We start from the raw sequence: 25,533 nt of genomic DNA, 5'->3' as shown, positions 1-25,533 counted from the left end.
ATTTATTTGCAAAATGTCTGGAAAAAAAATAATAATAGAATCAGTCTTCCTTTAAAGGCAGTTGAAACTGGAGTTGCTGAGCCTTTCCCATGAGGCTGGGTAGAGGTCACTGGTCACATTCACTAGAATGTTTTTTCTTGAAAAATAGTTTCATGGCTTCAGTGTACTCATGGAGGGTACTTGGAGACACCTCAAAATCCCAAGCAAAGCAGGGAGTGACCTGTTTCCCAAGTAGATGTACTGTTAGCTGCTAGTTGCTTGACATACTTATTCCTTACCTTCAGATAGTAGAAAGTTAAATATGCCTGGTCTATAATTTTTAGAGGGATTGGGGAAGGATCTTCCACTTTTCAGGTCTGTGTGTGCAAGAGGAGCAAGGCATGGAGGTGTCTGGGGCAACGTGTGTGATATCTTTCATGTTCAGGTGCTCAGCCTGTTGACATTTGAATACAAGTATGCTGAACAAGTGAAAAAATAAAGTAGAAATCCAAAAGACTCCATATTCTGTCTTCTTGCTTGTGTTTCATGGATGGTTGCCTGGTAGCTGGCCCATTCAGGCATGGAGGACTATGACTGGAGCCAGGAGGCAGGTAACACCTGGCTGAGGGAGAAAGGCAGGGAAGCACGTGCTCAGGACAATAACAGGATGCTTTACCTCTGTGTTCTGGTCCCTGGTGAAATGGTGCTGCCTGTGGCTTTATCCAGAATTTGTCTTAGCACATTTTGAGTATCAGGAGGGAACATGATCTTTGGAAGAGTTTTCCCTAGAGTTTTGAGGTAGACTGGACTAAGCCTAGCTGTGCTTTTGCAGTCCTAGGTGGTCTAGCAAAACAGCCAAAGTGTGATGTAGAATATTAAATAACCTGTACGCTCTGACTTGTGGTCTGACCTAGCACGGGCATGTCTGTGATTCTTGCTTGTGTGCAGCACCACTTTGTAGCCCTGCACAAAACTGTAAGATTTACTGCTGAGCATTTTGCTGACTCTTGCTGTTCTGCCTTGTGTAACTTTCCCCTCTCTTTTGGCTTTGATTTCATTTGCCTGCCTCTAGCTCTAACAAACCTGTGTTACCTTTGGCTATTTTGGAGCACTCTCAATGAGCTTTCTGGCTTTTAATCTGCATAGAAACCATGATGCTGGATCCATGATTTAGGGAAATGATTTTGATATATAATATCTTTATGCATAGTAAATTATTTTTTCCACACTTCAGTGTGGATTGAAAATTGAGATGGTTTTAGGAGCAAGAAGCCTCTACAATTTCTTGGCCCAGCATATTGGGCTGCTTGCTTAAGTTAGAGAGTGGTTTGAGACACTTCAGGCCTTGGCAGCAAATCTTCGTTGGGTGTGTTTCCCCCGCTGCTGCTTCCACTGGCCCCAGAGCTGTCTTTGTGCAAGGGCTTGGTTTCTCCCAGAAGTTCCCAAAAGTCTCATTATTGTTGCAAAGGGGATGTTTAGCTGCGAGGTGGGTGTGGGAGCAGCAGCATGGAGGTGTCTAGTCACCCAGAGGCAAGGGATCATCCTTCAGCCCAGGTAGCCTGTAAGAGGTGGAGGGACAACCCCAGCTGGCTCTACAAAGGGGAGATGCTGATGTACAAGAGGTGGACTAGACTGCAGATCAGTAAGGGGTGAGGAACCATTGCTACTATATGAACAAGGTGCTGAGAGCTGCTAAATGAGCAGCTACTCTTAGGCAGTGCTCCTTGGCTGCTTCAGGACCCTTTGCTTAACATTTTGTTTGAGTTTGATAACAGCTTGACAGAGACCCTCCCTGGGGAGTGGAGAAATGGGGATCCCTCTGGCACTTGCAGGGTGGTGCAGAAGACTGGTTGTGCTCCCTCTCTGTTGCAAGTCAGAGCGTCGTGTGTCCTACTTCTGGGCTACCCTAGTTCCTGCTGACAGTGATTTATTTTTTAAAATATTTTTTTCCTCTATTAGCCGTGATCTGTAAAGTCTAAATGTCACTGAGTCAGCTGAGGAAGAAGTTGAAGCTTTAAACTGACCTTCTATTGAGGTACAGCAAATAGGTTTTATTTATGAAAAATTTTGCTCTGCAAACTCTTACTTCTCTACACTTCTTTCTGGCCTGCTTCTCTCCCACCCCAATTTGATGGTGGAAATCTTTAACACAAAATCTAAACCTTTGACACAAAATCTTTGGACAATGGTTGTAGGTCTCGGATGATGGTTTGCTACTCTGCTGATAAGGGATCTGTCCTCAGGATTCTGCTTGGACCACTTGGCCTTATCATGGTGTGTGTATGTCCCCTTGTGACATGTAACTATCCTTCTAGGAGTGTCTATCTGACTTGATTCTTCTAGCTTGTGCTGCTCAAATCAGAAGGTAATTGCAACTAATCCCTTGTAAGAAAATCAAGTTAAGCATAGCCTGTTGACGGAAACTAGTTAGAGGAAAAAAGACTGTGAGGATCTTCTGCATAGTGATGTGTCTTCTCTGTGAGTAATTCTGGTAATTGTGAGAGTGATTTAAAAGAAAGCAAGCTGTCTGGGCTCCTTTTCCTCACCCCCTCTTCTCTTGGTCCTTTTGACTTTTGAAATTAGTTTATGTTAACTTGCCTGAAGTCTGAAATCTTCATGTTGAGTGTTGGGGTGGAGGCTGTGTGGGGTGTGCCTGCTGCTCGGCGTGCTCTGCTGTGGGACTCCCGGGGTTGCTGGCAGCAGGTCTGTGTGCAGGCAGTGTGCTAATTGTCCTGTGGTCTTAATTGTGAGAGGGTTGATATGGGGATGCAATTTTTTTTCTTTTTTCATTGTACACTGCAAGAGTGATGTGGCACTGTGGAATAAAACCTGCCCAGTGCCCCTGGGATGGATGTCTGCCACAGTGAGGGGTTTGGGCAGTACACATGCATCTATGCTGTTAGCACAGTGCATCCCAAGGAGGGAAAGCAGTAAGAAACATCTAGCAACTTTGCAGCTGCTAAGAAACAAGTAAAGGGAAATAGTGGGCTAATGGATGCACAACCGAGCCATAGTGCTGAGACCTTTTGAAGGCCTGCTTTATTAAGATCTATTGAAGTCATTCTCTTCTGTGTTAGAGTCCCAAATGCAGTCTTAAGGCCAAAACCAAAATTTAAAACTTTTTGGGCTTTGTCAGTAATTTATCTTGTTGGAAGATTAAGTTTTCAGAGGACTTAAGGGACAGTCTTATTTTTCAGAGTTTTTATATGTGTGTGTTTGTCACTGAAAAGATCTATGTTGTGACAGACATTCAAACATTAAGGATTTGTTAGCCTGGAATCTTCTGATACAACAACATGTCTCTTGCTGAGAACCTTCTTTATAAGGTGAAATACAAATAACAAGCACTGTACAATATTTGTCACCATTCCTTGAAAGTGGGTGATACTTCTCTATAGTGGATATTTTTATATCTGGGAAATGTAATAATTTCAAACTTGAGTTGTGTCTCACAGCTGTGCTTTTAGGAATAAATGTAAGAGTTCCTTCATCTCCTAGTATAGTTCCTTACTTAAATATCAGACTGCTTCACTGAAGTTTATATTTAGAGGACTTTGATAGGAAAAAGACTTCTCAAGTGGCTGTGCAACCTGGTGGTGTTGCAGCTGCATGTATAGCAGACTGATGCTTTTAGCCTCGTTAGTTGAAACAAAAGCACAAGAAATGGCAAGGATAGGGAGAAGCGTGTTCTGGTAGTGAGGGATTATAAAATAAGCCTTTACTGTACACAGGCTTTCATTCTCTGAAACAGATTAAGATAGCTGCATAAACGAGAATATCATCCTGGATATTCAAGTGACTTTACCAATCCAGTGCTTCTTTCTCAACCCTGTTACTGAAAGTAACATTTCAGGCTTGGATGTGGTTGCAAGAAGTTCTGCCTTTGCATGGCTTTGCTTTATTCTCCTTCCCTGAAGCCATTCCAGTTTACTGTGAGTTTTCTTTTTTAGGACTTATTATTTTTGGAAGGCATTCTGGAACATTTTGTGCATATGGTCCTCTGTAAATGTGCTGTTGTACTGATTAAAGCTGAAAGTATGAAACCTAGCTTTTCTGATGCAGTGCGGCAGGGGAAAACTGCTGAAACAATGGTTTCTAAACTGAATGCTTTTCCAAATAAAGACATTTTCAAATAACCCACAAACAACAAAAAATCACCCAAAACCAGGACAGATTGTGAGAGATTTGTTTCCCACAATCCCCTGATCTCTAGGTCCTCCCATAGATTGCATAGATGACAGTATAAAAGAAATAATCCTTTAAAGCAGATCCAGCACTTGTTTTTTAAATAACTGTTTTCTTTTCATTCACTGTTGACATGATCCCACTGCTATAAACATTTTTGTAATAGTGCAAAAATCTGCAGTGTGCTGGAGTTGTGTGCATTAACCTAGCTCTTCCACCTCTCCTCCACAGCTCTGTTTTTCTTCTTACTGGTTCCTGGAAGTTCACAGCCTGCCCATAACTAACTTCTTCCTTATTTGGAAGGACAATGGATTTTGATCTCTTATCTTCCTCTTCCCAAGTAAAACAGAAAAATTTTCCAGTGAAATTCTGTGACTTTAAAGAAAATCTAGGGAGCTAATGATATTTAGGGCTTTCTCTTGGGTTTACCAAAACAAGGAAAATGGGATTTTTTTTCTTTTAAAAGTAATATAATTTGAATCTTCTGTGAATGTGTCAGACCTGTCATCACAACCACGGTACATGGAAATGGGGAAGGATCACACAATACTGAGACTGTTTCTAATAGTTTGTCTCTGATTCTGTTTCTAAAAGTGTGAGTGCTATTTGTAAGAATGAAAACTGAGCCCTGCTTGGCAGTTGTTAATCCACACTGACTCAGGCATTTCCATCGTGCAATGGACAGTGAAAGGTACTGAACACCACCTCTTTTCCCCATGGCAACCTTGCATCTCCTCTTTGCACTCACCTTGGAACGTCTGTTCCTTCCTTGTTACTTACATTCAAAAGGAGTGTTGGAGTTGAAGCTTGTTTGGTCCCTGCAGGAGTATCTTTGAACCTGCTGTCCATTTCTCTGGGCTGCAGCAGGGAAGAAGCTGGTATACAAAGGCTTGCACCCTGCATGGAAGGGGAAGAGCTGGAGAAAGTGCTCCCTGCAATCAGCCCACAGGAAAATATGCTCAGGATGGTTAGAGGAGCATCAAGTTGAGATAAGGAGACAAACAAGGGAGGGGTCCAAAAAGCAGGATCTGGGTGCCAAAAGGACTTTATTTAGCCTGTGATAGGAAGGGTAGAGAGAAGGAAGCTGGAGAGTAAGCTGTGCAAATTGGTGAATCTTGCAGGTTCATTCACTTGAGGTAGGAATATTGGTGTGACTTTATCAGTTGTAAGGTAGTAATTATCCAGTAGTGAAAAATCCAGTTCCCTGGCTTAACGCTTGGGTGTGCCTCAGTCTTGGGTCTGTGGAGACTTAGGTACATGCCATTTATCAGAGATTGAAATGGAATTTCAGAGTTTAACCTGTCCAGCAGGCTTCTTTCTGTGCAAACTCCAATGCTCTCTCTTGAAAATGGAAGTTGTGTATCACCAATTGTTGGTTTCATTTGTTGGGATTTTTTTTATAAATTTCACATTTTAAAATTTGAAAGAAGTGTTCTAGAAACCTTCATGGGAGACAGCAGGTAAAAGCTAAGTCAAAAAATTATATGAAAGAAACAGTCAGATTTGAAGGTCACAGGCCAAACCCTCAGCGCAGTTGGGGAATGAGGAAGGAAATCCAACTACTCGGATTCCACTTCAGCAGCGGGTTTGTTTGCAGTAGGGTGTGTGCTGATTCCAATGTCCAGAATAAGTGGCTTGGTCTTTCCTAGTGGTTCTTCTTTGTAGCAGGGAATACGTGCAGTTTGCGTATCTGCTTTATGCTGTGACTGCTATGCAGAAACCTGCCTTTTATAATTCAAATATGAGGGTGTAAAATGAAGCTACCAAACACATCATCTGGTTACAGGACAAGAGGAGTGTTGCATGTTGTTTGGCTTTTCATATTTCCTCCTTTCCTCTTCCACCTTTTTCCATTATCCTGAATAATTGAGAGTTGCCTGTGCTGAAAAGTCAGATTATTAAGATTTTTCTGAACTGCCTGCAGGTAACTTCAAAGGCATTGGTTTTTTCCTTTGTCCCTAACTTAAACTGAGCAGTGTAATTGAATTGTGATGCTATTCCTAAACGTTAAAAACACAATTTGTTTTTAAAAGCTTTCAACGAAACTGGTTTAACCACAGAAAGTAAGTGGAATGAAGGATTTCTTTCCTCTGCTGTCTCTTGAACTTGATTTTTCTGTATTTTTTTTTTATTTAGCAGCCAAGAGGATGACTTTTTTTGCTTTAAAGCTTAACTGCTCTTTGAAAGCAGGCAAAATAAGGTTACAACAAAACCAGCAACTAAGGGTGAAGGTTAAATCGTCTAAACCACACTGCTTACATTAGATTCCACTTGCAGCGTGACCATGAGGCAAGAGCAGCACTTGTGCTTAGCTTTTCAAAAGCTATGCTGTGCACACCCATCACTCATGCCACTGCTAAGATCTTTGCTGTGTGCATTCAAGAGTTAGGAAGCAATGTCAGAGTATTATTCTGTGTGGGGGAAATCATGTGGATAAAATAGAGATTTCTTACGTGCATGAGGATAGCTAAGTTTCTTTTGCTAAGTTTCAAGTATGGTATTTAAAAGCAAGCCAGTAGCATTCCAAACGTTCTGAGCACTTCCCTAAATAAACTTTGAAGAATTCAGGTTGAAGACCTGTTTTCCAACAGCAGTGACATAGGACATAACTGTGCCAGGCATTTTGAGTAACTAGAGAGCCTCAGACTCTCCAGTCTCTGGTTGTCCAGAGCATGTCCTGAGCATATGACATTCCAAAGAATGCTTTTCCCTGTGAACCTAGGAGTCCTGTGACAAAATAAGAAAAATGAGAAAATTAAGTCATAATCCTGTGAAAATTTACACATGCTTACAAAGGGATCTTGGATCAAGGCATATGAATTGGCATCTTCTGAAGGTCTGGAAGATAAATGGCAAAGGTCCCCAACGAGCTTATCTTAAGGAGAGCTCCTGCCATGTATAAGTGTGCCATCTTTGGAAAGGGCTGCTGGTGGTGTAAAAGCAAGCAGGAAGTCTGGCCTGCATGGTTTCACTGGGAGTTGATGTCTGCTTGAGGACTTCATGTAGGAGCAAACTCCTGTTCCCTGTGCAGGCAGGACTGGCCATGCAGCAAGGGGGGCTCTTGTTGGAGCATCACTGGGAAGCTTGCTTGATGCCAAGACTTTAAGAAAGAGCTGGAGATGTACCTAAGCTGGGAGCAATGGGTACTTCTTCACTTGTTCATAGCATTCCCTAAGAGGGTGTGTGGCTGTTGACTTTGTGGATATAGAGGATGGCTTATTGTCTTACCCATATTTAGTAGGTGTTTTTCAAGGTTCACATTATAAAGAAAGCAAAAAACCCTCCACCTTTACTGACTGATATACTTTTAATAGAGAAAAATCTCCTCCACTCCTTGCTGTATTTATGGGCACTGCTGGCTGTACTGGATATTATCTTTGTAAACATCTTTGTTTAAACTTAATCCTTACATAACCCTTCAAACTAGGCTGTGGCATGTGAAATGTGTCTGAAATGTCCTTGCTGTTCATACTTGCATTACTGTCAGCTTCTGCCTTATTGTTCTTAGTATCCATTAAAGAAATCAGCCTGTTCCTTAGTGCTTTGTGTGCACTTTGATTCTCCCAAACCCCTGAATTGTTCAGCTACACCCCTGGGAGTATGTCTGACAAATGTGTGTGATCTACACTGCACTCCAGCTAACTTCAGGCAGTGGAGGCCTGAGGAGTTCTTACGAAAGCTGCTTCCCCCTGAGCTGTAGATATAAGGAGTGTGCTAAAACAACAGTCAGTTTTCAGAGAATTGAATGTCTGTCTAAATAGCCTCAAAATCCGCTCTCCTCTGGGAAAAAGGGATAGTTTCTTATCTAGTCAGTACCTCTCTCTTCTTCTAATTTTGCTGGGAACAGTCAAGGCTGAGAACAAGTTTTGTAACTTGGCTGAAGCCCAAAGGGAGGATCCTCACCAGTGGTACCTGTATCCCATGTCTCCTTACAATCCTGAGGGGTTTGTCTATGGCTGTCACCCACTGAATGGGCTGGCTACCCTTGTGTCTCCTTCAAATCCACCCCAAACTAGATCAGCTTAGTGGGCATAGCAGCATCAATTTATAGCATTCCTGGAGTGGCAGCCCCGGGCCTGTGGTAGACGAGGATACGTGGTAACCTGCAATTCGAGTGACTCGGTAGCTAAAAAGAGGTGTGGAAACCATGTCTGATTTTAAAAGAAAGGAGAGAAACAGTGCAGTGCTTTGGAGCCTGCAATTCGAGTGACTCGGTAGCTAAAAAGAGGTGTGGAAACCATGTCTGATTTTAAAAGAAGGGAGAAAACAGTGCTGTGCTTTGGAGTAATCTGTTAGTGAATCAAGTGTAAGCAATAAATGATTCCTCCTGAAGATGATATTGGTTTAGGTATTTCTAACTTGTTTGCTGTTCAGAGAGCAGAACTGGACTGCCAACTTCTAGGTACATTCTTTGGGGGAGGAAGATGCCTCTGGGGAAAGGTAGCACACCTCAGGTGGCTCAGCAAATGTTGTGATAATTGCATGCCCTCTTCCTACCTCTGCTGGCTGCTGCTATGTCACCTGACATGCATTGTTCCAAGGGCAGGGAGGGCCACCTTTAAAAAATACTGTGGCAGTACTTTCAGAGGTTCTTATACTAATGAGGCTTCATTAAATTGGAACAGGGAGGACAGAGCTTTCTTGGTGTAATCAGAAGGGCATTTGTTGAAGATGTGCACTGCTTTTTCAGAGCTGTAGTTCTCTGTAGAGCAGTGACTCCTGGAGGAGAGCAGCCATCTGTTGGCCTGGAGTATAAACTGGCCTCTTCTTATTGAATATGAACTTAGATGCCGTGCAGGAGGTCTGACTTGAGAGGACAGGGAAGAAGTACAGATTAGCTGGCTTGGCTTTCTTCACATGGAGTATTTTTTCATTCCATGGTCTAATTGCTGCTGAAGGTATTCTAGCAGGTGAGTGAAAGTATTCTTATTCCTTTTGGCATGGTGGAACTTTGCTGAACAAAGCATTGTGTCCTTATTCGTGAATACATGAGAAATCTATAGGCTGTGCTACAGGCAGAGTGATGTAGATTCACTCCTCTCCCTCCCCTCTAAATGAAGCAAGAAACAAAAGGGGTAGATACAGAGTTTATTGTAGCAGCAGCTCCAATACACATGACACTTTGTCATCTTGAAATGACATTTCAAGGCAGGGTGTATGCAGACAAAGCATTTTTCTTTGAGAGAGATCCAAAAAGAAAGATCCAAATTTTAAAGATAGCCCTTTTGTGAAGTATAAGCATAGTAGTAGTGACATGGAACTAAGGAAAAAACCACTCTTTTCACCAGAATGGCTACCAGGTTTATTGACAAATCTACATATTCCCTCCTGTAATGCATCTGGTGTTTTGCCTGAATAATTGGAAATGTGAGTTGAGGCTGAGTCGTGTGTTTCCCTACTCAGTGCTGGTGTATTGCTTTAATCTCAGAAGTACTTAAGGATCTGAAGGTTCTGCCTTCCCCAGTAGTAGGAGTGCTAACCCAGATGTCCTGTTTGTCCTCACAAGGTACAAAAGAGTACAATACCTGCCTCTGCACTTCTCACATCTCTTTGAGATTATCCAGCAGTTTCAAATTTCCTTGGGAAACTTGGCCAAATAAAAAAAACCTAGTCCTCCTTCAGTCAGCATGTTCATTTAACTGACAAAGCTGTGGCTGAATGGGGTTTTCCTCAGAATTAAAAATATTCCTGTTGTCAGGTGTAAACACCATTAATTTTGACAAATTTGTTTTCACCTGAGAGCTTCAGATGTATAATGAATATCAGGATACAAGTATTGAAATGTGTTTCCATGTGGGTGTTTTTTTTTTTGGTTGTTTTTATTTTATTGGTTGATTTGTTTTTCCAAGGTGTTTTTTGGTTGGTTGGTTGTTGGTGTGTTTACCATTAGAAGCCTTGCAGGTTAAAACTACGGTAGGTTGGTAAAATGTGTTCTGCTGGGTCTTCATTAAAAGTAAGGGTTCAGCTTTGTGCTTTCTCTGTTTGCCAGCTGTGCTATGTGTGTTTGTGTACAAGGCTGTTTTTGCTGTGACAGTGCCTCATAGGCTGTGGGTGAATCCCTCAGTCCTCAGGTATGAGAAGTGTCACATCCTGCAATTTTAATTGCTGTGCTCTGTCCTGTCAGATCATTATACCTGAGGTTTGCAAGTTGTTTTACATTCCTCCTCACAAGCGTGTGTTTGCCTGCCGGCTGCCTGTCAGCATTGCTGTGCCTCTCCAGGTGGCTGCAGGAGCATTTGATTGATTTATCCTACAGTCTGCTGTGTCTCAGAGACCTTCTGAAAAGTGGTGGGAGTGGAGGAAGACTGGCTCTCTTGAAGAATTTTTGAAACAAATCCTCCAGATGCTATGTCCTCTGGGGCTGTCTTGAAAGGAAAAGCTGAAATTAATTGTAAGCTAGGGAGTCTTCACATTTGAAACATCAGTGAGTGCAAAGTTACAGTCTCTCTCTAATACAGCTCCTTTTAGTCTTTCCTGTGTAGAAGATCACTTTTTCTGTTCCTGTTACCTTGAGAACTGTGAATACTAAGATTCCTAAGTGATAGAATATGTAAAAGGTTTCTCTTTGTTTCTGACTTTCCCTTTTCCCTCTCCAGATGATATAGGTGTTTGGCTCAACATTTTTTCTTGCTTTGTCTGTTTTTTTTAGACCAAGGTGCTCCTGATCAACCGGATCTTTCAGAAATTTTTTAAAAAGAAAACTTGGTGGGTGAAAGATGTGCCATGGAATGGTAGCATCAAAGAGCAGCACAGGATCGTCTCTTGCCTTGACTGGCCATGGGTTATTTCGTCTGCTAGTTATCTTTGGTTCCTTTATCTTGGAAGTACAGTCCACAGGTAAGTGAAACCCTTATATATGCTACAGGGACGGGGAGGTATATCAGTTTGAAAGTGGCTGTATATTTTCAGGTGAAAACTGGTGATGGTTGATATATTTGTACACATCTTTCAGTACTCACAGGAGAAATTCCGTCACTACTTGTTGAGCAGAGCGGGAAATGTCTGACCTGAATGAGTCTTGCATATTAGTAAATAATTGCTTGTTCTTCATCCTGTAGTTTTGATTTCCATGGATTTTTTTCCTCTCCATTCTCATCCCTTCACTGCAGCTGGGGACACTTGGGGCATCTCAAGAGCACGGACTGTGTTTTTGTTGAGTGAGATTCTCATGCAGACGGTGTCATCTGTGTGCCTTGAAGCAACTGCTCATGTGAAGGGGTAGAAGCAGAGATTGTGTTCAGCTCTTCAGCACAGCTGATGAATCTAATCTGTTCAGTGTTTCCTTGTATGCTATCTTCTGACACTTTAACACCTGCTAGCTGTGCCCCTCTACTGGATCCTCTTTTCAGCTTAAGTTTTCCCTCTCCCCTCATCTCCTGATGTTTCTTGGATGGATGAGTGTTGTGAATAGTGTAAAAGGCAATGGAATGGAATGATATGAAAAATGTCATCAGAGATGGGAGATCCGCCTCTTAGAATTGAGTGGAGGAAGGAAATGTACTGGATACTCAGAAGGTAGTACGTGGTGTGAAGTATGTGCTTGGTTACCCAGTATACCCTGAAATGTCCTTTTCTCAGACCAGCCACAATCTAGTTTTTGTCTGTAGAGAGATGTCTGGTCATAAGGAGGCATGACATGGAAGGAGGAACTTTATTTTCTTTTGCAAGAGCATTGAAGGAGTTAATCCCAAGAAGACAGATTTTACTTGAGTAGCTATTGTAACATGGAGCATTAGCTTGCCTATGTAAAGAAAACCTCAGTTCTTGACATAACTCTAAAAAGTCCTATTTATTTGACTTATCATGGCACCTGAGAATGTCATGTGACCCACATTCCTTAGCATCAGTGTGGTACAGCAGAATAAACATTAGCTGCCAAATGCAGTCAAAGGTGAGGTGATCCTATGTGGAAAAGTCTGCTGGTGCTGAAAACTTCTGGAGGAGGAGTTGATTTCCTTTTACTATTTCTGGCTCTCTGAGTTGGAAGGGAGAGACTACTGAAATCAAATATCTCAGGCTTATATGTCTTCCTGAACTGATTTTGGCCTTGTAGTTAATGAGGGGGTGGGGAAGACACCCTTAAGAGCTTGACAAATTGTCATGAATAGTTAGTGACAGTGGGAAAGGGACAAGATCTTTTTGTATCCATGTTTTTTTTCTTTTTTTTCAGCCTTGCTGTTGTTGGTGATAGTGTCAGTGCCTCATTTCAGATGTAGGCCTGTCAGATACGCCATCTGAAACCCTCATTAGGCACTGCAGCACCTTCAGCTGAGACTGCAATAAGTATGCAAATGCCTTGTGCTGCACGGACTGCTGGATGGGGAAAAGCTGCCACAGTACTGGCAATCCTTTTTAAGGATTTGAGACATCCAATCACATTAAAAGCACTAGCTAGGCTGCCAGAAGACCCAAGAGTGATTCTGACGGACTGCTGGATGGGGAAAAGCTGCCACAGTACTGGCAATCCTTTTTAAGGATATGAGACATCCAATCACATTAAAGGCACTAGCTAGGCTTGCCAGAAGACCCAAGAGTGATTCTACATTGTGTTTCCCTTTCTGTGATCTTTTTGCTTCAGGATCTGAAGTTGTGGTGAACGGATCAAGGCAGATCATCAGCTAAACAGGATTATAGTGCTAGGCAGGAACCATTTTCTGCAGGGGAAGTGAGAAAACAGAAGGGAGCCAGAATTATAGCAGAGGGCAAGACATGCAGGGGAAGAAATCCTGGGGAAGGGCTTGCTGAGGAGCGCTTCCATGTACGGTTTTTGTGAGACTGGGATGTAGCAACCCCAAAGGCAATTGCTGGGAGGGACGGGGGTGCTCAGTGATGCGTCACGGGCCCAGGGAGCTGCACCTGCAGCAGTGTGCCAGCCATGAGTAACAATAATGAGCAAGTCAGCTGAGGAGCAGAGAGCCAGATGGAGAAACAAACAGTACTGGCGAGGCGCTTGGAAAATCAGTTTTCCCTCATCTTGGTCCCTCAGCCACCTTACCATCCTCACTTTACTACTTTGCATAGCAAAATCATTCTGAGCAAGCAGTGCAAAACAATGTTAACACGAAGCAGGAGACTGTATTAAGTCTTGTGGTGGTAATGCTTATCTTGAATGTGGAGCCAGTGTGACAAGCTCAAAATCGCTACGAAAGCTGAAGAATGTTCTCATAAAAAGACAAGTATGGAGACAATGCCTAGTTCATCCCTGAGTAAGAAAGGAGAGCTTGTGATTCGTATGTATAAAACCATCTGAGGTATATTGTATTGCAATCATTTTGCTGCTTAGAAATTCTGTTGCTTAAGTTCCAGGAAGCTTAGAGACATATTCATGATCTGGGCAGCAAGATGTTCTCCTTGCCATGTGGTTAATGCAGAGAGCAGAGTCATTTTCAGTCAGCAAGCATCTGCTCTGTCCTCTGGTAATAAATCAGTTTTATTTATGCATGGATTTTTAAGAAAAATCCTCAGCACTTTGTCTCAAGCAATCTATCCAAATATCCTCAAGTGCCATGAGATGAATATAAGTTGCTTAGTCACTAAACATACTGCAGAATTTGGGGAAACTGTTCCCTTTTCATGGGAAGATATGCATGAATATTAAAATACCCACTGCATATATTTTAACACAAAACAAATGCAGCGTTTGGTAATAGGCAAACAGTGAAGCTGTGTCAGAAGAGGAGGATTTATGGAAACTTGAGTGCTGCTCAGGAATATTTTTTGAGCTTTATCTCTGTTGCAGTGTTTTTCCTTGTCTGGCAAGTTCTCCAAGATTAGTTGTGGGAAATAATGAAGGAATGAGCAAGCAAGAAGACTTGGAAAGCTCCTCAGTAATATTGAGGCTTAGTTCTTCATCTGTCTTTTCTGTTTCTCTGAAGGTTCAACTGGAGTGTAGCTAAGAGCCAGGATGCTTAGTAGATAGAGATGGGGAGTTTTTGAAGTATTGGAGAAGAGCAGTGACAACCTTTTTATCTGCATTTCCACAGATAATACTTCTCAATTTTTCCGTTGTAGCTGTGACTTTTGTAATTTTACCCCTTCTCCCTCCCATCTCTGTCCCTTAAGGCCTTGTATTTATATCTCATTCATAATGGTCCTCCTGCCTGGCTAGGCTATTTTTGGAAGAATGACTGTGGATCAGATTAAATTGTTCATTAAATTTTAACATGAGGTCTGTAAAATACTCTGAAAGCTTCCTATGATTTATGTTCCAAATGTGCAATCTCTCTTGGATTCATGACTGGCTTTGTCAGAAACCTATCAAAACAAGTTGGGCCTTTCATTATTGATAATAGCATCATCTGATCCTGGGAAATGCAAGTAAATGTGTTGATAAAAGTATGAAACATCCCGAATTAAGCAAATATCAATACCCATAAAGGAGAGAGTGTAAATATTAACCTTTAAAAATTGATAGTAATGCAGGCTCGGTGAGTCTAAGTCCATTTAGATTTAGACACAGTCTGATTTTTGTTGACTGCACGTGCAAAATGCTATAAAGTTAGCTCTTTAATTTTTAGGATTGCCATTAAAGTGATAAATTGAGCTTGAATAAACTGAAACGACTTCATTCCTGTGTGTTGTCAGTGACGCAAATGCAGCCAATCTGCTGCTTGCTGTTCTAAGGTCTTTTCAGTGCCAAGGTTATTCTGCACAGAAGCTCTTGGATACCGCTGCTATTTGTTTGCATTGCACAGAGCAGCTTGTTAGAGCACACTCTGCTCATTGAGCAGATTCCGACTTGTTCTTATTCTTTGGGAATCTCTGTGAAGCAGAGCTTTCCTTTGTCTCTGATTGTGCAGCTGAAAGGAAGGCATTTATATAGCTAGGGATGAATTCAGTGGCCCTGAAAACAAGGACACTGCAGCGCTGGATGGCCAGACAGAAATGTGGAAAGTGTCATGCATGAACAGATCTTGATTCTAACCTGTATGCTTCATGTAAGTGTGGGGTTGGAGAAATTACAGTGTCAGCCCAAAGCAGTGTAGCTTTCTTTGTGGAGAGAAGGGGGAACATTTTCAGGAGCAGTTCTTTTTTCTAGTCCCTTTTTAGAGCTTAATAAGAGCAGGGTGGTATGGAAGAGCATGGTGAGGAGCTGCAGAATAATGGCCAGGCTGCAAGGATGGCTAGGGAGCAGATGTAGGTAGGCTCAGAATTAGAGTATTCATATAATGGTAATAATATTCACACTGCTACACACACTGACCCAGGCAGTGTTCCTTAAGTAAATGCCTTGAAGGGAGTAATAAGAATCTCAAGAAGCCACATAACTTTTTAAATTTTAATGAGTTCTAGTAGCTGAAGAATGAATTAAAGCTTTGTGATGTTTAGCCAACTGCTGGCTTAAACTGTGATAGCATAATAATAATCCTGAATTTTTCTTTTGTCTGTCCTAGGTTGGCTAAGCAAATCCAAAGGACCTGCATGTGAGTAAACTTACATTCACTGCTGTACTATGAGAAATGAGTGTGCTATTTTACTGGTTAATATAAGTGTCTGTGAGCTGGGGTTCCCATTATACTTTTTGTCATGTTGGATAGGCTTGAGATTCATCTTTATGTCCCATTTAATTTTTGACCCTTGGATTTCGGAATGACAGCTGCCCTCATTTTCAGAAAGGGAGATCAGGTTCCCACTTTTCACTGTGCTTGGAAGGGATCCTTGTGCCTTCTACAGCACTTAACTTCAAATGACTCAAGAAAACAACAAATCAGAATAAATATTTCATTAAATGCAGAGGCATGCTACTTGTGAGAGTTTTGAGAGGCTGACAGAGTATTGAGAGGACAGGGAGGACAGACTGAGGTAAAAAAAATATTTCATTTCCTTTAATCAAGAAAAGTGAACATCTCAACATGATTCTTGATATATTCCATTGGATACCCCTGCTTTATATTTTATGTGCTCAGAAAAAGTTTAAAGTCTTTCCAGTGGCCATGTTATGGATGCATGCAATGTTATGGATGCTTGCAATTTTGGAAGCACTTGGGAAGCATATTTGCTTTCCTTATGTCTTCTAAATAAATAAAATAAAATTTTCTGGTTTTGTTAAACTCTGAAATAGGATTTGTTTAGTCTGAACTTTCCCCCTCCTCTGAAAAAAACAAAAACAAAACACCACAGAAACAAAATCTGAGGGAATGGATTAATGAAGAAGAATTTAAAGGTGTGGGAGGGGAATTTTACCACCTACCAAATTTTCATCTTCAGAATGTGGGGGTTAAGAGATGTGCTGATGGGATAATCTGAATCCTCTATTTTTATTGAATGCCTCAATATTACTCCTGGCAAGAAAAGCGGTATCACATACACATGATATTAAGGGGCTTTCAATTCTTGGCTGTGGTTTTCATCTGTGCAACCCATGTCTGCCATTGCTTCTCCAGCCCTTACATTTAACTGAAGTACCACAAGTACTTAACACGTCCTGTTCATGCTGCCAGCTGATAGTGATTCTGCAGTGGGGATGGCAGAGCAAGAAGTACTTTTGCTGTGGAACTGTGGCAAACTTCAGCCTGGGCTGTTACTGCAAATACTGCTGGAATAGCTGGTGTGTGGTGTGTAAAGCTGTGGGTATGACCTCAGCCTGCTGACATGGGTGGCAAGGAAGAAACAAGTGGTAGGGCAAGGTAGGAAACTGTAGATTGATGAATCTTCAGCTTTTGTGGCCAAATCTGTCAAGGTTCTGCTAAACCTGGGAATCTGTGTGTATATGAGGACTGCTGAAACACTGCTGGTAACGAGCTGCCAATAGTCAGGAGTGAAGATGGTACTAAAGGCACTTGAACAGCAAGCTCAAAAATGTTTGTACCTTTGTGAAAGTAATTGGAAGAGGATTATGGCATTATCACAAGAGGTTGTATTCCTGCTTGTCTGTGTGTGCCGGTCTGCATATAAAACCACGTTTTCCTTTTAATGAACTGAAACCTCTGGGGAGCATTCATCTTCTCCTGCAAACAGGAATTCCTGAGGCTCTGCTTCTGCAAAGTGTTGCATTGGAGTTGGAGAACTGCTTCCAGATGTTGTTAAAGGGATTTGAAGTAACCCCTTAGGTGTGGGGCTGCATGGATGAGTTACAGGATGCGCTAGGTGAATTGGGCTGTAGCGGGCTTGTTGCTGAACTGTTGAATAAAATGAGCTTTTGGCCCAGCCTAGTATCACTGTACTTTCCTTTTATTCCTTTTATTTCCTTTCCTTGCCTAGTACCATCCTTCTGTTATGGAATGGGGAGGGGAACTTCTGGATTTCTTGTACTGAGAAGAGTGCCTAATCTCAAGAGGTTGTTGGGATGCTCCCTGATTGCTTGTGTGCTTTGGCATGGCTGGTGCTGGATGGAGAGGTCTCCTGTGTTTCTTCTCTATACGTCCAGTGCTGTGAATGTAAAAATAAGGGTGTTTATTTATCCACCTGGCATAGTAAGAAGTGTTTCAGTGGGAGCACAAGCCAAAGAATTTAACAGTAGGGTAACAAAAGAGCATCTTGAAATCCTGTGGGCTCAGCATTTTAGGTCTAGCCAGTCATCTTAATTCCACTGGGAAAATATTTTTTGTTCAAAAGCAAAAAAATACCATTGCTGCTGCTTTTGAGATACATCTTTTACTTCATTAGTAGAGGGAAAAATATGTCTTACTTGAAAAATATTGCCTTGCTGTAGAGTGAGATGAGCACCTCTGGTGGATGTTGTCTTGAGTTTTCAAGGACAAACATGGTAAGCTTTGACACATGCAGAGTCATAATTAGAAAGTCGAATGCTGCTGCTGCATTTCTGGCTAGAAAGACAATTCTCTATGTCCTGAGAAAAAGACCAACGTGGTATGCAAAGAATTTTGTGTCAGACATGTCTTTAGACACTGATAAAACTGTCCAGAAAGAGAATAAAGCTTTTTTATGCTCTTACCAATGTTGTAAGGCAAATGGGGATTTGTAGGAAGGTGGTAGAAGAGATTGAATGTGAATGAGGCTCAGTAGAGAATAAAATTCTAGGAAGGAGAGGAGGGGGACGGGAGTGCAGCAAAACAGGAGAGTGACTGTTTCCAGAAGTGGAGTTGTGACAAATATCCTAGTGTTTTATAAAGCAATTAGTGGCTTGGTGGTTAAATAGTGCAAATCCTAAAATAAGGTAGTGTTTTATTTATGCAAGTAGATTAGAACAGTTGAGAATAGTATGGCCTTGGGAGAGAGAACTCTAGTAGAAAAATATATGTGTTTAGTTTTTAAGGGTTAGGTAAGAGTGTCTTAATTCAGGAGGATGCCTCTACAGCATTGGGGTTTTGAAGCTTTTCTGTAGGCAGCAAGACTGACTTGTGAGACACTGACGGAGAGTTTAAGAATGTAAAGTTTCGAAGTGGGTGTGCCCCCCAGGGACTGAAGTGCAGAAATCTGAGGCAGAAGCAGATCAAGGTGAAGACGCCAGTTACTGGAGCACTGGCTGTGCCTGTATATAAGTGCTCTAACATCATGGATGGTGATCTGGGGGGTGAGAAATTGTCAAAGACTATGTAGCAGTTTTCTGTGAAAGATGACGTAGGGAGGAATTTCAAGTGGAAGCTGCTGCCATGTTTAGAGTAGTATCTGACTTTCTCAAAGTTCTGCTTTTCTTAGTTTGTGTTTAACTTTAATAGTTAAAAGCTGCTTTGCTCTTTCCCCTATCCTGCATTTGTTTGGCTGCTTCACCCCTGTAGAAGAACCCTTTTTGTAAAGAAGGTAAACTATTAAAGCTGCCTAACTCCAGATCCTTGTCAACACTCCTTGCTGATGATGATCCCTTCCAGGTGGTGTTCGTATGTCACTGTAAGTGTGCAATGAAATTATGTTAGAGTGGGTAAGTGACTTCTAGTGCTGCCTTTATTCTGGACCCACCAGCATGCTGGAGATCTCTTCTCCAGGAGACTTAGCTGGTGCTGCAGAGGCCTTTAGGAATGTGCTTCTGCTGTGTCATACAAAACTCACAGCTGTTGATATATCTCTCTCATGGGAGGAGAGAAATGTGGATTTCTGACGGTTTCCTTGTGCCCATTCCTCTTGTAACTTCAGAGCAGCTATCTTGGAAACTCAGAGCCCTGGGGATGCCCGTGCTGTCTAACCAGTCTCCAGCAGTTCAAGTTTTGGGCCTGCTGGTGTGCTTTTTGAAAAGGAGCCATGCTGTACAAGTTGTGCTGAGCCATGCTTTGTGCTGCAGCACATCTTCTATTTTGCACACACAAAGTGTGTAAAGTATCTATAATGCTCTGTGTTATCCTGAAGCTAGTACTTCCCTTATGTCCCTGGTTTTGCTTTCCTGAGCAAAAGTAACAATTGAATGTGCCTGGAGGACAACCTTGTAAAATTTTTGGTGTAAATGACTTAGGTTATAAGATACTAAGAAAAGGTAAAAGGTTTATCATTTGCCTGTTTGGGTTCAGCTGTCACTTTTCTCTCAAATGTGGAAATTACTAATTTTTCATATGTAAATTTGAATATCATCACAAGCTGCAATAAGTATGCCTTTAAGAGGAAGTTTGTGTGGCAAGTTTGGTTTTTTTACATTTTATTGTTTTAGTCCTCCAGTTCTTTGCTTTTCCCAGCAAACTAGTCTTGCTGCAAATGTTAATGCCATTAGCACAAAGCAGGGTTGACCTTTGAGCCTTCTCACTTTGAATCTCATTATTTGCGTTAACTTCTCAAATATTTAAATGTTATCTTCGAGTTGACAGTTCGTGCTTTGATTGTGACCGTTTCCTCCATGGCACTCAGTAAGCTGGACTCCACTTTTGGAACAGCTGAGGGGAGATGTACAGTGCTGGGAGAGCTGAGCTCGCTGTTGGTACAGGACCTTCATAAATTTTTGTCACTGGGGCAGTAGTGAAACACATAGAGGCAGATGACAAGACTGGCAGGGCAGGCCCTGTTAGTGCCCTTGTGCTGTGTGGGAGAGGAGGTGTGGCAGTGGTGGCCTGATCACTGTCTGCTGTCACCAGGCCATGCCTCTGCTGGGCAAACACACTGGAAGTGCAGTGTGGGGGCTGTGCTGGAAGAGGTTAGCTCCTGTGGGAAGTTCTATGTCCCTGCCTCCTCTTAGCACCCTGGAGAACTGACTGCCTCTTGGCACATGCCTCCAGCTGTGGAAGCTCCTCAGGACTAGAGCACCTTTTCAGAAAACTGGAATTTTTGTTTGTTTGTTTGTTTTGTTGGTTTTTTGGGGCTTGGTTGGTTGGTTTTTTGTTGTATATTTTTCCTGTCAGTATTGCACTGGTCATGTCTGGTCCCACTTTAACCAGGTCTTTCCAGTCATGAGCTGATCCCATGTATGAGTTGAGTCCTTGGGCAGGCAGTGGTATGACTGCATGGGGGACAAGGAACATTGCAGCCTGTCATCTGGGACACAGGTAGGGCTGCTTTCAGCATCCTTGATTCTTGCTGTTAGTAAAATAAAGAGGGATTGATATAAGCTGCTAACTAGGGTGTTGTAAAGAGATTAATTCTCTGACTCTACAGTCAGGGTGAGTGAATTCATAGCTATTTTACTGCATACCTCTGGCCAGTTGTCTGAGGCAGGTCAGGAGTATTTCATGCTCGGCTGCATTGGCTGCCATAGAGGGATTTGAGAGGATGAAAATTAATGTCTGTTCTACATCCTCTGACAGCAGGAAAGCATCTTATCATTAAGTCTGTTTCCATTCGCTCTTCTCTTGACTTAATTAGCTGCTTCAGACGGAGGAAATTTTTCTCCTGACTTTCGTTAGGAGCACCAAGGGAGGATGCCTGCAGAATCTGAGCTTTTGTGGTTTTATTTCTAAAAGCTGCCACTGAACCCAGAGTTTCAAACCTGCTTGCCAGCATTCACTGTGCACAAATGAAATCCAACCCTTTCTTCTTTCTGTGGCATTAGAGGCTGGCCTCCTCATTAAATGCAGATACTTCTCTATAGGTAAGAGTTAAAACACCTAAACAGGAGTGGGATGAGGGGCTCTTACATATTATTTCATAGACTCATAGGATATGCTGAGTTGGAGGAGATTCATCAGGAACATTAAGTCCAACTCCTGGCCTTGTGCAGAACATCCCAAGAGTCACACCATGTGCGTCAGAGCATCGTCCAAATGCTTCTTGAACTCTCTCAAGCTTAGTACTGTGACTACTTCACTGAGGAACCTGTTCCAGTGCCCAAATGCCCTCTTGAAATACTTTTTGCTGATATCCAACCTAAACCTCCCTTGACACAACTTCATGTCATTTTCTCAAGTCCTGTCACTGGTCATGAGAGTGAAGAGATTGGTGCCTGCAGCTGCATTTCCCCTCATGAGGATGCTGAGACCACAATGAGGTCTCCCCTCAGTCTCCTCCAGGCTGAACAGACAGAGTGACCTCAGCCACTCCTCGTGTGGCTTCTCCTCCAGACCCTTCACCATCCTCATGGCCCTTCTTTGGACACTGTAATTGCTTAATGCCTTTTTTATACTGTGGTGCCAAAACTGCACACAGGACTGGAAGTGAGGCCACAGCAATGCAGAGCAGGACAATCTCCTGCTTTGTCTGTGGGCTTAGGGTAGCTTCACCTACTGTCATGGTGAAGTGGGAATTGCTGTAAATGCAGCAGTGTTTGTGAATGGCAAATGTTTCAGTCTGTACTGTGCTTTTCCAGTTAACCTGTATTTCCCTTGGTGTGAAACTTAGCTTGATTTACTTCTCAGGCATTGTGGTGGTGTTCTGTTTTTTCATACAGTGGGAGATGGTAGGAAATGGTAAGTTACAGGAAACACTTTTGCAGTAAATCCTGTAGTATTTACAACAGAATCATCACTTGAAGTTGGTTTTCAGTGACTGGTATCAGAGGTAATGAAAACTGAATTGAAAACAAAACTAGAAAGCCCTCTGGTAACCATCTGTCAGTTGTTAAATATGTGATGGCAAGATGAAACTTGTGGTGCCTGGTGTGGTCTCCAATCTCATCACAGCAAATAGTTCCAGTTGGTTTTGCCGGGGAGGTTGACTGTTCCCTGTGCCTTTGGAGTAACTTTCTCCATGGGAAGGGATTTCGTCCCAAGGCTGAGCTGGTTCCCCGGGTGGAAGGATAGATGTATTTATGCTGATTAGTTTCTTTGAGCGGTGCTCTCCTACACTGATATGTGCTGTGCCCAGTTTAATGACCAGCTGTAATGATTTTTACTGTTGTGCAGTTGTTTAGCAGTAGCAAGAGAGCAGTCGGGGACCTTTTGCTTTGTCTTGTTTCAAGTCTTCCCCGAGCCCCTCTTTGTCCTGGCATCAGAGCTAAGGCTGCAGCACACGGCTGCTGCGCCCCGGCCTGCGCGCATCAATTCATCAGCTTGATCTTTGCACCCCTGCTCCTCGGGAGGGTCGGATGGCAGCTGCAGCTCCTGTCAAGCATGATGCTGGGCAGGGAGCTTCAAGCTGGAGAGTTACAAAAGACTGAGTTTAAATCATCTGTGTAAGGGCGCAGCAGAAGCTCTGTCACTCAGGCCCCATGCTTGTCTTCTGGTGCTATGGTTGTAATGACATTAGCATTTCAAAAAGGGGATTACCACAACCCTTGGATTCTGAGGGGAGGGTACTTTGGCTGTTATTTGAAAAGCTGCATTCTGGTTACCTCAGTCAATTTTCCCCCCTCCCTCCCCCATAGATCCTGAAGGGTTTATGAAGGTATACATGCCATGGTAAAAGTGGGTTGTTGTTGCTGCAAGGAAGCTGGTTGTTTATTGGCCTAAATGTGGGCTAGCAGATAAAAGGTTGTTTCTGATAGCATTCTTCTTACTGATTTGGTGTGACTGCCTGATTTCCTGATAGAAAAGTTAAAGGATCTGTGTTGTGATCATAGCTGTGTGCTAGAGAACTATCCTGTAGTCGTGCTTACAGGAAGAAGTTACGTTATACTAGTTTGTCTTGTGTATTTCAACCAAAGGAAATGGGCAGCTCATGAATCCTATTCATTGTCTGCCTTCCACTCATCTTGTGTAATTAAAAAATCCTTCTGTGCTCAGGCACAGGATTTCAGGGTGGTTCCTTGGGAACTGATTGTATTTATATAAGGTTCTGTTTAGCAACAAAAATTATTTTGTGAAACTTAACTCCTGACTCTTGCAATTCTGTTGCATTACCCTCACCTCTGATCAATATTCAGTTGATTGTTTTTTACGAAGTTCACTTACCCTTTGTGATGTTGGTTGTGCTGAAAACTTGCATTAAGGCTCTAAAAATGCTGGACACTGGTGGAAAATCCATGTGGTTGCTACTTCCATTCCAGTTCTGTTAGCTATAGAAATGACAGGTCGGGCCAGACAGATTGGTTGATGGTCCCTGGGGAACAGAGCAAAGAGAATTGCCATCTTTGCCTGCCGGAGTGAGGCAGGACTGCCTTGTACAACCTCTCCAAATGTGTGGGCCCTAAAATTATTAGCTGGCCTGCAGTGTCCAAAACAGAAACCCCTAACTTTGACTGAGCACGCTTGGAGGGCGTGCAGCAGGAAATGCTGGTGGTTGCCTGGAGCTTTGTCTGGAGCAGTACTGCCAGCGCTGTGTATTGTACTGTTGAATAGGCAGGGAGAGGTGTGTATGGAAGAGACATTATTATATATGTAGGCTGAAGTGTTCACAGGCCTTCATCTTTGTGTGTGCACATAAGGACTTTTCTTGCATATTCACATAGGATGTAGTTCAGCAAGTGGCTCTGCAAAGCAGTGCTGAGGTGTCTGGGTCCCTTGCTCTGGGTGCCACTGGGAGCGGGGCCTTTTCCGATGACTCATGGCTCCTGCACAGCTGTGGCTCTTCGTGAGGGAGATGGCAGGCCTGAGCCAGAGATAAGCTGTCCTTCTGGGAACCAGGGAGGAGCTGGAGTAGTTTCCTCTGTAAACACAGTACAGGGTATTTGGTGTGCTGAGAAAAGGAGGCGTTTAACTTGCCTGTGTGAAAACAGGAACTGTGGAAGGCCTTCCAGTAGCGTGGTGGCTGCTGACAATGTGTGTGTGCTTACTCAGTGTACTTTGAGCTCTGCCCATCTGCAGGCATGTTCTAATCTGCGTGTTTCCGTGGAGGGCACTTCTGTCTATAAACTTCAACAAGGATGGACTTTTTTAGACATTAGGTGTTCAACTGAACCTGCACAGAGGAAAGGTGGAGCTTCAGGGTGTCCTGTGCTGGACAGAAAGCTGTGATTGTTCTGTCTTGTCCTGTCTTTTTTCTTGTTTCTGTAGATGCAGGAGCACACACAGCTATGCAAAGTGACCAGCTATCTCCTTGGGAAGTTGGTCACTGAGTTGCTGTGCTACCAGCTCTAGTTGTACTGGCTTTTGAATTTACGGTTCAGCTTAGCTCCTGTGCACCTTCGTGTGTCTGGTCTTGGGATATGTGAGCTTCTGCATCCTCTTTTCAAAACTCCTTTTCTGGTAGTGATGACAGAAATGAAATATTCTGTATCATGGTGGAAGCAGGCTGCAGCAAAAGGAAAACTGTTAATCTGAATACTGTGAACTAAAAACTGAAGAACTGAAGACTGCAAGAAGCAACAAAACAGCCTTGTTTCTGAGAGGCTGATGAAGTTTGAGGTTTACTGTGGGGAAAACCCTCTTACTCTTTTCGATTTCAGGGCAATTACTGTTTTAAGGCTTGCAAAAGAAAGATAAGGACAGCAGAAACCCAAATGAATAAGCACTGGTCATAATATTTGGCGAGTTAAGAGTATTTATAATTATTATGGAGTAAGAGGAGGGGAAAAAGTATGAAGGAGAAAGTAGTTTTATTTCCCTTGTTCCCTGTTTGGATTAATGAATTTAATTACTTGGAAATAGCTAGTAGCAAACTTGTGGCTTTTTTCAAATGTACTTCTTACAAGACTGCAAATTTTAATAGAAGAGGCACTTCAGTAAAAATAATTGAAGACATGAGACCTTAACCACTATATCCCTCATTGCAAGTGCTTTGTGTCAGATGTTGAGAACTGAATTAATTTGCCTCTGATATATTGAGAGGGAGAAACCAGCGCAATATACGATGCAATTCTAAATGCAGGGAAGCAAGTGAGATACTGATTTTTAAATAGATCCTTATAATAATAAAGTTGTTCTTTCTTTTGTTCCTGTCAGCAAAAAAATAGAGACAAATATGGAGAGGAAATGGCTATACGAAGTAATGGGATTCTGTGTAACAAGCAGCAAGAGTGCATGAGGTGGGAGAAAGGAGATGGGGCTGATTGCCAGGAAGGGGACTTAGTACAATAAATAAACCATGTGTCATAAATTTCTCACTTCTTGATGGTATAGTTTAGATTCTACTAAATTGTTTGTTCTTTGTCAGCTTGAACAGGTCTTTATGAAGTGATATAGCAGCTAAGCAAATAAATAGAAAAGAAAAACAGTAGTGCATCTTCTTTAAATTAGGAAGATA

The 25,533-nt window shown here is 42.4% G+C and overlaps 1 protein-coding gene across 1 annotated transcript in view; it reads left to right on the top strand.

The window, feature by feature from the left end:
- Positions 1-25,533, top strand: part of SUSD6 (sushi domain containing 6) — a 77,998-nt gene that overhangs the window by 20,175 nt on the left and 32,290 nt on the right. The window contains exons 3-4 of the mRNA XM_041402719.1: positions 10,814-11,001; positions 15,558-15,587. Coding sequence (XP_041258653.1) covers positions 10,881-11,001; positions 15,558-15,587 — 151 coding nt within the window. The 5' untranslated portion in view covers positions 10,814-10,880. The remainder of the gene's footprint in view (positions 1-10,813; positions 11,002-15,557; positions 15,588-25,533) is intronic.

The sequence above is a fragment of the Onychostruthus taczanowskii genome, unplaced genomic scaffold, assembly GCF_017590055.1.
Source record: "Onychostruthus taczanowskii isolate IOZ18803 unplaced genomic scaffold, ASM1759005v1 scaffold1, whole genome shotgun sequence".
In the NCBI taxonomy this organism is placed as follows: domain Eukaryota; kingdom Metazoa; phylum Chordata; class Aves; order Passeriformes; family Passeridae; genus Onychostruthus; species Onychostruthus taczanowskii.
The sequence above is the reverse complement of the archived record's forward strand: the minus strand, read 5'-3'. Positions and strand labels throughout refer to the sequence as shown.